This window comes from Lepidochelys olivacea (assembly GCF_965140295.1).
Source record: "Lepidochelys olivacea isolate rLepOli2 genome assembly, chromosome: 9".
Lineage (NCBI taxonomy): Eukaryota > Metazoa > Chordata > Testudines > Cheloniidae > Lepidochelys > Lepidochelys olivacea.
In genome coordinates this window covers 2,531,527-2,544,046 of record NC_140419.1, presented here as the reverse complement: position 1 = coordinate 2,544,046, position 12,520 = coordinate 2,531,527, and the positions used below count along the sequence as shown (strand labels likewise).

At 44.0% G+C, this 12,520-nt stretch overlaps 1 protein-coding gene across 1 annotated transcript in view; it reads left to right on the top strand.

The window, feature by feature from the left end:
- LOC311525769 (IgGFc-binding protein-like) overlaps window positions 1-12,520 on the top strand; it is a gene marked incomplete at both ends in the record, with an annotated part of 148,490 nt that overhangs the window by 48,404 nt on the left and 87,566 nt on the right. The window contains 2 exons of the mRNA XM_084638109.1: window positions 1,148-1,336; window positions 9,240-9,508. Of these exons, the coding sequence (XP_084494235.1) occupies window positions 1,148-1,336; window positions 9,240-9,508 (458 nt within the window). The remainder of the gene's footprint in view (window positions 1-1,147; window positions 1,337-9,239; window positions 9,509-12,520) is intronic.

The window sequence follows — 12,520 nt, the reverse complement described above, 5'->3', positions numbered from 1 at the left end:
TCAAACCTAATCAGTACTTGGACTAGAATAGACCTGATTGGGAAATTATCTCTTGGAATGATTTTCTGATGAAAAATGCAGTTTGTGAAAATTTTATTTTGATTTTGCTGAAAAATTTCAATTTTCTATCAGGAAAATTAAAATAAAATATTTTATTTTGGGTCAATTCAACCTGAATCAGATGATTTTTTTTAACTGACCCAAAATGTTTAATTTCAAATCAATTAAAAAAACCTCTTAACTAATTTCGCTCTGGTGCACTGTCTTATGGGAGCTGAAGTTCCACCCCCATTCTCTCCTATGGGCCAAGCTCCCTGGAGGACTACATCCCTCAAAAGGCAATGTGTTGATTTTCATCTGTCCAAGCTGTATAGTGCATCATGGGAATCACATGACCTGATGCATTATGGGAGTTGTAGTCTGGCCAGGGTACCTGGCCAATAAGTGTGATGGGGGCCAAAAATATAACTCATATAAAGCAATGTACCATAGGGAAGCAGTTTAGTGTTCAAATGAAGTGTTTTGATTTTGAAAATATTTTAAATGTTTCAATTCAATCAAAAATGTCAAAATGAAACGTTCCAACATTTTCAAATAGAATTGTTTTGGACTATCTTGTTTCATGTAAATTTCAAAATTGCAACTTTTCATCCTGTTTCAGAATGAAAACAAATGTCGTGATTTCCTGCAGGTTGCAAAATCATAATTGTGCTCAGCTGTAGGCCAGAGACCTTAAAGGAGAAACTAGGTGCTGAAGGAAGGAGTGTTCAGTAGCTGGCACTCTTCCCTCTTAGTCAGAACAAAACCAAGCATGGAATAAGGGGGAACTATGCCATCTTTTAGAAGTGACATAAAAGGTTTTGACCAAGTGTGATCATGAAAAATTCCATAGCACTGTTTTGTAAGAGATGGGGTGTTTTAGCTCTGGTCTCCAGGTTGTATTCAGGTCTGGGTAGTTGCATTTTGCCTACCAACAGCTAGAAACAATATTCTCTTTCATTTCTTGCCCGTATTTGTAATGTAGTGTTGCTCTGTGCTGTTAAATAATGCCCAAGACCCACTCTAGAAGTGGTTAACACTTCAATTTTAAATACTACCTGAGAAAACACAAGGATTTAGCAATTGATTTGTTCTTTTCACCCTGCAGATGGCTATTTTATTTACCAAGAGGCCAGTAACCTAATCCCATTCGACACCAACAGGATTGAGAGTCCTGAAATTGTGGTTTCTGGAGAGATATGCATAGACTTCTGGTATCACATGTTTGGGTCAGAGGACCTGAATGAGCTGAAAGTGATTGTTCAGAACGAGGGAGTGGAAGCTCTGAAGTGGAGTCGTAAGGGAAACCAGAGTTCTTCCTGGATCTATGGTTTCACCACTGTTACCTTTATGACTGAGAGAAGGATAAAGGTAATTATACTGAGAACACACAACTTTGTACAGTATGAAAAGGCTGCCAAGTTTTGCCTTGCCCTTGCACGCTTTAAGGGATTGTGCCAAAAATCAAGGAAATGTGGGTTACACCTTGCGATACAATGATCTTAAACAAAATGTAGTTATACTGCAATTACACTGTAATTACAGTGGTTTTGGCCCCTCTGATTACCACTACTTCATACCATGTTAGCTGTATGGCTGAGAATAACTGAGAACTGCTTGGACAAGATACATACAAAATGATGGGGTCTACATAAGCTGTTACCATTCAAGAAAGATTTTAGTCACTGTGGATAGTTCTCTAAAAACATCCGCTCAATGTGCAGCAGCAGCCAAAAGATCTAACAGAATGTTAGGAAACATTAGGAAAAGAATAGAGAACAAGACAGAAAATATCGTAATGCCTCTATATAAATCCATGGCACACTCACATCTTGAATACTGTGTGCAGATCTGGTTGCCCCATCTCAAAAAAGATACGTTAGAATTGGAAAAGGTACAGAGAAGGACAACTAAAATGATTAGGGGTATAGAACAGCTTCCGTATGAGAAGAGATTAAAAAGTCAGGGATTTTTCAGCTTGGAAAAGAGACGACTAAGGGTGGAGATATGATAGAGGTCTATAAAATGTTGAATGGTATGGAGAAAATGAACAAGGAAGTGTTATTTACTCCTTCACATAACACAAGAAGTAGGGGTGACCCAATGAAATTAATAGGCAACAGGTTTAAAATAAAGAAAAGGAAGTACTTCTTCACACAACACACAGTCAACCTGTGAAACTCTTTGCCAGGAGATGTTGGGAAGACCAAAATTATAACAGGGTTCAAAAAGAACCAAGTAAGTTCACAGAGGACAGGTCCATCAATGGCTGTTAGCCAGGATGGGATGGGATGCAACATCATGCTCTGAGTATCCCTAGCCTCTGTTTGCCAGAAGCTGGGAGTGGATGACAGGGGATGGATCACTTGATAATTCCCTGTTCTGTTCATTCCCTCTGAAGCATCTGGCATTGGCCACTGTCAGAAGACAGGATATTGGGGTAGATGGATCATTGCTCTTACCCAGTATGGCCAGTCTTATGTTTTTAATTAGGGTGTAAACACAATGTAGTTTATAAACCTGAATTCTAAAATGACATGCACTAGGAAACTAAAGAGGTGATAATGAATGATTTAGCCATGTCGTTAGCCTTCCATCTTATAAATTAGTAATAACTGTCAAAAAGCATAAGCACAATGGAGTTACATCATAACTGGACTTTAATTACATGGTAATTAAGGCCACTGTATTATAAAATGTAACTAAAATATTCTGTGTACAAAAGCTGTCGTGGGAGTGGGGAGGAGTCTGGAATTATTCCCATTTTGGCACATTCCTGCCCTTGGAATTCCAGTGGCGCTGCACCGTAACTGCTTAAAATATGCATCAGATAATTGCAATCCGAGCAAAATATTTATTTCAAATGTTCTGTAACTTGTTGGCTTTTCAGATATTGCTAATCATATAGTTCTGCTATAGCACTTTGGAAACATCATTAGATTGATTCTTATGTATACTTATACATACATCATCTTATACTTAAGTTGTAAGCTTGAGACCGGAACTGTCTTTTTGTCATGTGTTTGTACAGCACCTAGTACAATGTGGCCTTGGTCTATAACTGGAGCCTATAGGCTCTGCTGCAGATAATTAATACATATAATGATCACTGCTCTTTCTGGCCCATGTTACAGAGATCCAGATCTTGCTGCCCTTTTGGCAAGCATTTATTTCAGTTTCTCATTCTTTATATTGGTGAACCCTTCATCATGGGTTCCCTGCACAATGCAGGATCTGAACGATGCTTTGCGAACATTTGGATCTACATTCAGATCTTAACATTACAACTTGGGCCTGCCCCTATTTTTCATGCTGATACTCGGTGTCTCTTAACAATTTGTCCCCCATACTAGTTGTTCCCAGTTAGAAATATTTCTTAATTGTGCTTAATTCCACACTCACTTACAGTAAATTTACCATTCCCTCAAATAAAACTACTTTACACCAGTGCAACTAAGACAACAATCAGTCCCAGTTGCTTTTAGTAAGATGATATGTAAATATATATTTCTCTCCCTCATGTTGCCATGCATTTGAAGCCAGAGTCCTTCCCTAAATGTGGCTTGTTTTGTTGTGAGTCAAGTTTCAAATGCTGGATGCTACCTAAGGCTGGCCCTTAGACTTAAGTAGCATCTTAGAAAAGATTAATAATCAATAATCAGTATCACCTATCACCAGGAAAAATGGAATTGTAGTGTCTCTTCCAGTCCCTGCTTTAATACACAACGTTTTTCCAAGGACAAAAAGAAAAAGAGTACTTGTGGCACCTTAGAGACTAACAAATAAATTTTCTTTTTGCGAATACAGACTAACACGGCTGCTACTCTGAAACCTTTCCAAGGAGAGAAAGGGAATTCTCTCATATGAGCCATATAAAATAGAGTAGAAAAAGCACTTAGAAAATACAGCGAAGGGAATGATCCTGCATTGGCTGTGAGGCTGTGCCTTTTCATCTCCCAAATATGTCTGATTCTATGATTCACTTTGCATCCTGTCTAGGTCATTTTTGAGGCTGTTCGAGGATTTACAGAATATGGGGACACAGCTGTGGACAATGTAGGTGTCAGGAATGGGCCCTGTGGTAAGTCTATCCCTATGTCTCAGTGATTCCCAACCCCTTTTCCCACTTGTTTACTATACCACAGTCCAGTAGAGAATAAGGACTCCCAAAGATCCAAAGCTCATAAAAAGGAAGTGAAAAAATTCACAATGACGTACATCTAAATTTACCGGGTTTTTCCCTAGTTTCCACCCAAATCCCTCCTCGGAATCTCAATTTTGTTCCAAACGAGCTGCAAGGTTGTCTGAAAATCAGTCAATTTTTATGAAATTCAGCAAATATAGGTTTGTAATAAAACTCTAAAGCAGATGAATGTCACCTGTCTTGGGGTTTCACTGAGCTCTCTACTCAACATGTAATAGTAAAACAAGAAAGAGCCAGAACTCTTCTCAAAGGAGCCCTGCAAAACACACTGCACTGTATTACACAGAGAAATAACAACTAATCAGTAGAAATGAAGCACAGCCCAAACCCTCAGATCATAATATTATGGGCTTTGGGGAAATTTGATTCTGAATTGGAATTTGAGGCTGGTCCATATCTTTATAATCTACCAAAACAAAATCTTTGATCTGAACATACCTAAACTATGGAATAGTCCTGTCCTCTAAAATGCTTTGTAACCCCCCCCCAGCTTGGAGTCATCTGCAAATTTTATAAGAATACTCTCCACTCCATTATCCAAGTCACTAATGAAAATATTGAATAGTACTGGGGCTAGACTGACCCCTGCAGGATTGCCATAGATACAACCTCATGGTATGACAGTGAACCATTGAAAATTAGTCTTTGGGTACCGTTTTTCAACCAGTTGTGCACCCATTTTATAGTAATCTCATCTGAAATTTTATGTATGTATGGAGCACTTTGAATATATATAACACTGTATATCTCACTAATGAACATTATTATTACTATAGAAAATATGTGTGAGAAGATATCTCCAGAAACAGGGCCTGCTTCTCTCCTATCTGTAAGATTCTTTTTCTATAATGACAATAAAATGACTCAGATTTACAGTAGCATAAAACTGCAGGGAGGTTGACAGACTACATTCTGGGCAAAGAAATCCTCAGAATGAATAGTTGTCTTTAAGATCCAATGAGTAGTGTTTTAATACTCTTGATGTTTATTGTTCTTACACTTTCTGGTTTCCCCAGGCTGTGCAGCATACTATTCAGCCACTGGATGGAGCACAAATGTAATATCAAGAGTTAGAACAAAAGTGCTGCTCTCAGAGTGTTCAATTTTATGGCTACTAATGAAGACAAAGGTCATGCTAGTCAATAACACTGGTGAAAAAAAATTCTCGAAACATTTTTGATAGAAAACACCTATTTAACTAAATGGAAATTTTTATGGGAAAACATCATTTTCATTGAATTTTTTTCATGCGAAAAATTTAATTTCCCACCCAGCTGTACTAACCAGCCAGGGAGTTTTATTCTTGATTTTCATTTTTTTATTTATAGATTTTTTTTTTCACTTTACATCTTTAGGGACAAAATTTTTAGACCCAGAGTCTCCTCTTCTTTCTGCACCAGCAGAACAAAATAACCCCAAAGCTAGAATAGAGGGATCTGCTGGTGGTGCAAAGTCAGTGCAACAGTTCCTAGCTCACCATTCCCGCTCTGGTTTCAGAGTAACAGCCGTGTTAGTCTGTATTCGCAAAAATAAAAGGAGTACTTGTGGCATCTTAGAGACTAACCAATTTATTTGAGCATAAGCTTTTGTAAGCTACAGCTCACGTCATCGGATGCATACTGTGGAAAGTGTAGAAGATCTTTTTATATACACACAAAGCATGAAAAAATACCTCCTCCCACCCCACTCTCCTGCTGGTAATAGCTTATCTAAAGTGATCACTCTCCTTACAATAAGAAAAGGAGTACTTGTGGCACCTTAGAGACTAACCAATTTATTTGAGCATAAGCTTTCGTGAGCTACATATATGTGGGCACATCTATTCAGGGGACACCATCACAGGGCCTAATAACATCAGCCACACTATCAGAGGCTTGTTCACCTGCACATCCACCAATGTGATAGATGCCATCATGTGCCAGCAATGCCCCTCTGCCATGTACATTGGTCAAACTGGACAGTCTCTACGTAAAAGAATAAATGGACACAAATCAGATGTCAAGAATTATAACATTCATAAACCAGTCGGAGAACACTTCAATCTCTCTGGTCACTCGATCTCAGACCTGAAGGTCGCAATATTAAAACAAAAAAACTTCAAATCCAGACTCCAGCGAGAAACTGTTGAATTGGAATTCATTTGCAAATTGGATACAATTAACTTAGGCTTGAATAGCGACTGGGAGTGGCTAAGTCATTATGCAAGGTAACCTATTTCCCCTTGTTTTTTCCTACCCCGCCCCCCCAGACGTTTGTGTTAAACCCTGGATTTGTGCTGGAAATGGCCCACCTTGATTATCATACACATTGTAAGGAGAGTGGTCACTTTAGATAAGCTATTACCAGCAGGAGAGTGGGTTTGTGTGTCTGGGGGGGGTGTGTGTGTGAGAAAACCTGGATTTGTGCTGGAAATGGCCCAACTTGATTTTCATACACATTGTAAGGAGAGTGATCACTTTAGATAAGCTATTACCAGCAGGAGAGTGGGGTGGGAGGAGGTATTTTTTCATGCTTTGTGTGTATATAAAAAGATCTTCTACACTTTCCACAGTATGCATCCGATGAAGTGAGCTGTAGCTCATGAAAGCTTATGCTCAAATAAATTGGTTAGTCTCTAAGGTGCCATTCCCGCTCTGCGGCTGGTGTAGGAGGCATTGTTAGAGGAAGAAGGTGTGGCCAGGCTCATCTGCCCTTTCTGGCTGCCCTTTGGGTTTGTTGGCAGCAAGCACAAATCGGAGCAGCCTAAAGCTGATCTATTGTATTCTGGTGATCATACTGGTGCACTAAGTAAGTGTAAAGGAGAGTTAAAGACACCTTTGCACATTCCCTCCTGCATTGCAGGGCTGCATTGTGTGTTCCTCAACCACCAGCAAGGGACTTGGTCCTAGACTCAAACTTGCCTCTAGTTTTGTTCATACAGTCTTTGCATGCCTAACTGTTTACACAGTTTGTGTACAAGCAAACACAAAGAGTGTGTATGCTGAATTTGAGCCCATGTTTGGAAATAAAGCATACTTTTCCAAAGAAGCCTCCACATGACCTATAAAATTGCTCATGCAATTTTTCCTGACTCAGAGTTTGTACACAGAAATTAATCAGGTATTTACATGTGCAAACTATATTTGCATGTGCAAATTCACACTTGGTGTGCAAAATCAGAGATTTCATAGGAGCAGCATATTGGATGTGAAGAACTGAAAGTGCAAAAAGCCTGCACACGAAGATATGCTGGGACCATTTTGGAGTCAACTCTTTAAAATGTGTATTCGCATTTAAGGTTTAAGCTCTTTACATATCTGGAATAATTTCAGTCATTGCATAGTATTTGTTAGACCTCAAACTGGTCATTTTGTCCTCCCAGGAAATAATTTTTTTAAATAAACTATACTGCATAAAAAAGAACACATTCAATTGAGTTTGATGGGTTTCCAGTTGCATGCACAACTAGTTTATAGGCATTAATTATCATTATTGTATACAATTATTCCATCATTTTTCAAAGATTTTCATCCTGGCCATATGTGGCTTCCATTTTTGTACCACAATTTAGTGACTACAAATAATGCTGTTTGTAGATTAAGTCAGATAGATGTCTAATTCACTGATTTGTGGACTCATTCAGGTATTTATGCATCTAAATGACCTATAGTGCATCCATAAATAATTGGGGAAGAGTATATTCAGTAAACTAGTTAATCAGTCAGATGTAACTCACTCAAGGTAGGTCTCCTGGTTGCATCATGTGTTATTGCATACTCAATTCATCATGGAATGATTTAAGGGGACTGCAACAAATGATGCTAGCTGACTTTCATTCAGCAAGGAAAAAGAGAAAGTGCTTGTGTGCTAGGAAGGATTTAGGTGTCTCTCTGTGTTGCTGCATTACCTTCACAACTGCAGAGGTTTAAATACAAACGTTACTAGGTCACCAGTGGAATGAGTTTAATGTTGGCCACCTGGTCACATTGGCCCTAGTGGCTCCTATCACACAAGGACAACGCACTATAACATCCATTTTAGGAGAAGTCCAGCTGCTAGAAGCTAGAACGTATAGCAGGCAGGAAGACATCAGCATCAGCAGAGCTTGTTAAGACACCTTGCATGGTGCCTTCACTTGTTCTGTCTGTCATTAGGCAGCTCTTTCAGTTCTTGTTTTCACACAGAGTAAATATCATTTTGGGGAAATAAAGAAACGCACGGACTAGAAAATTGTAACTGCATCACTATTGTTTTGTTACTACTGTGCTGCATCTGCTGCCAGGCCTGCAATTCCCAGAGCTGCCAACACCTATAGATGATGTGACTTTCGCTGCTCTGACAGATAAACCAGAAGAAGCCACACATCCAACTGCAAATACATTTCCAGCAAAGGAAGTGCAGGCTGTGGCAGGCTCAGTGGCTATTACCCAGCCAGAAATCAGAAGCATTTCTAAAAACTCTTTTACTTACACCAGTTTTACACTGGGACAGTTCCACTTACTCTAGCAGAAATATTCCTGATTTACACTGGTGTAAAGGAGGGGAGAATGAAGCCTTGTGTTTTTGGTGAACACGTACAGTGATGATTCTGTAGTAATAATTAATTGTCTTGGGTGATCTTTTTTAGTGATGGTGCCATCTACCACTCCCCCAGCATCATCAACTGCAACAACAGAATCTTCTTTGCCAGTGATAACAGGTAATTGTTATTCATATACACACACTAGCCAATAGACAGCAAGAGGAATTCTGGTTTTATTCCTAGCTCTGCAACTGATTTGATTTACTTAGTCTTTCCTTGCTTCAGCATCCCTATCTGTAAAGTGGGGAGAAAAATATTTCCCTATCACACAGGTGGTGTTTTAGGGTTTACTTTGTTAATGTTGTTGAGCACTTTGAGACCTTTAAATGAAAGGTGCTGTAGAAATACAGAGCATGGTCCTTGCATGGTTCAGGAGCACTCCAGAGTCAAAGGTGTTCGTATCTGTCAGCTGAACATGCCTGTGTATTAATGCAGCTATATTCCATTCTTCATCTGCAGAGGCAACCTGCAGTGTGCATAGTGACCCCCACTATTACACTTTTGACAAGCAGTCTCACACATTCATGGGAAATTGCACCTACACCCTGTCCAAGCTTTGTGATGGGAACAGCACGCTGCCCTACTTCAATGTGGAAGCAGCGAATGAACACAGAGGAGGCAACATGCGCGTGTCCTATGTCCAATATGTGGATGTTGATGTTTATGACTTCAGGATAACTCTGGGTAAAAACAGGGTTGTTAAGGTAAGAACTGGGGTCTAAAATGAAAGTCCGGATCTCTCTATTTTACCTACTGACTATATTTTTAGCCTCTTATCATGAATGTAGAATTGTGTTTATGGTACAAATCACAGGGAAACGTACAATTAAAGAAAAAAAGCAATACTAACCTTCCCTCGAAGTGCCCCGTTTAATGTATTTACTCCCAGTTTGTATGGTAGTCAGACACCTCCAGTTTAATGATGGCATAAATGCCTAGAGAGAGAGAATAATAATTACAAATTGAAAAACTACTTAAAGACACTGGGCCTCTAAGAGGTTTCGGCACAGAACTAATGGCCCAGAGGCAGTGTGAGCTATGGTTGTTTTAAGCCACGTTTGCACCCCACAATCTCAGTCTGTTCCATGGACTACAGACATGCTTAAAGGACTATGAAAAAAAGGGGGGGGAGCGAGTGTGTGTGGGGTGGTTCTATCATAATTCTAGCCAAAATTAATTTTCAGACCCTTGGTAAGACAGTGCTTAAAGTTTGCCCCCCAGTGACCCTACTCAAATTATATATTTATTTGGCCAGTTCTGTGACCCTGCCCACTTTAAGTACTGGTTAGAGAGGCCCCCTGCATAACTTAGCCTGGGAAAGGGGGTGGAGGGGCTGACTTAATTACAACAACCTCCCTGGGCTGCTCTATGGACAGCAGAACTGCATGCTGTACCCCCCACACAATTAGCCCCTTCCATCCCCACCCTTGGCACCCACCCTAAGCTAGGGTATCCAAGAGGATATTTGAAGGACAACAATCTTACAGCTGTCTACCCCTGTGCTTGCATCCCCTCAAGCCAAGACATGGCTGCAAAGGTTCTTCAGCTCTAGCACCCTCTCTGCCATTCTGGTTCAGCACCTTCCATGGCCTAGCCCTCCCACCAGGTCACCTTTCCAGTTCAGTCCCCATCCAGGGTCACTACAGTCCAACTAGAAGTTCAACCACACATCCAAACAAACTCCTCATCTGCCCCTCTTGGGCTACTCTTCAGCCCCCCTTCTGGGCTCAGTTCTCAGCAATTCTCAGCAATAACCCTCTGGGTTAACTTTTTCACAGATCCCTACTCCCAGGCCCTGCAGCATTCTCCCTTGCTCTCTCAGATGAGCTCTGACTCCCAGGCCTTTCTCCCCAGAGGCCCTTTTTCCTCCCAGGTTCCCCCTACCTTTCCTCTGTGTGGTCTCTGGCAGCTTCTCTAGGGCCCTCTCTGCTTCTTACAGACCTCCTGCAGGGCTCCGCAACGGACCCCTGGGTTGCCACCTCTGAAGTCCACCGAAACCAGAACATGGGGTGGCCAGTCTGGGCCAGCAGAGAGTGAGCAGGGCTTGGTGCCACTCACTCCCTCCTTGCCCTGTTTAAAATGCTGATGCACGACAGAGAGCCAGCAATGGGTCCCGCTTTTCCTTCACAGAGCCATTGAAGGACCCCCAAAGCCCTGGGCCCAGCCCCGCTTTCCCGCACCGAGCCACTGACAGACCTCATGTCTCCGGGCCCGGCCCCACTTTCCCCCTGAGCCACTGACAGACCTCACGTCTCCGGGCCCTGCCCCACTGACAGACCTCACGTCTCCGGGCCCGGCCCCACTTTCCCCCTGAGCCACTGACAGACCTCACGTCTCCGGGCCCTGCCCCACTGACAGACCTCACGTCTCCGGGCCCTGCCCCACTGACAGACCTCACGTCTCCGGGCCCGGCCCTGCTTTCCCCCTGAGCCACTGACAGACCTCACGTCTCCGGGCCCGGCCCCGCTTTCCCCCTGAGCCACTGACAGACCTCACGTCTCCGGGCCCTGCCCCACTGACAGACCTCACGTCTCCGGGCCGGCCCCGCTTTCCCCCTGAGCCACTGACAGACCTCACGTCTCCGGGCCCTGCCCCACTGACAGACCTCACGTCTCCGGGCCCGGCCCCGCTTTCCCCCTGAGCCACTGACAGACCTCACGTCTCCGGGCCCTGCCCCACTGACAGACCTCACGTCTCCGGGCCCTGCCCCACTGACAGACCTCACGTCTATGGGCCCGGCCACGCTTTCCCCACCAAGCCACTGACAGACCTCACGTCTATGGGCCCGGCCCCGCTTTCCCCACCGAGCCACTGACAGACCTCACGTCTATGGGCCCGGCCCCGCTTTCCCCACTAAGCCACTGACAGACCTCACGTCTATGGGCCCAGTCCCGCTTTCCCCCTGAGCCACTGACAGACCTCACGTCTCCGGGCCCTGCCCCACTGACAGACCTCACGTCTCCGGGCCCGGCCCTGCTTTCCCCCTGAGCCACTGACAGATCTCACGTCTATGGGCCCGGCCCCGCTTTCCCCACCAAGCCACTGACAGACCTCACGTCTATGGGCCCTGCCCTACTGACAGACCTCACGTCTCCGGGCCTTACCCCGCTTTCCCCCTGAGCCACTGACAGACCTCACGTCTATGGGCCCGGCCCCGCTTTCCCCACCAAGCCACTGACAGACCTCACGTCTATGGGCCCGGCCCCGCTTTCCCCACCGAGCCACTGACAGACCTCACGTATATGGGCCCTGCCCCACTGACAGACCTCATGTCTATGGGCCCGGCCCCGCTTTCCCCAGCAAGCCACTGACAGACCTCACGTCTCTGGGCCCTGCCCCACTGACAGACCTGACGTCTCCGGGCCCGGCCCCGCTTTCCCCCTGAGCCACTGACAGACCTCACGTCTCCGGGCCCTGCCCCACTGACAGACCTCACATCTATGGGCCCGGCCCCGCTTTCCCCACCGAGCCACTGACAGACCTCACGTCTCTGGCCCCTGCCCCACTGACAGACCTGACGTCTCCGGGCCCGGCCCCGCTTTCCCCCTGAGCCACTGACAGACCTCACGTCTCCGGGCCCTGCCCCACTGACAGACCTCACGTCTCCGGGCCCGGCCCTGCTTTCCCCCTGAGCCACTGACAGACCTCACGTCTATGGGCCCGGCCCCGCTTTCCCCACCAAGCCACTGACAGACCTCACGTCTCCGGGCCCTGCC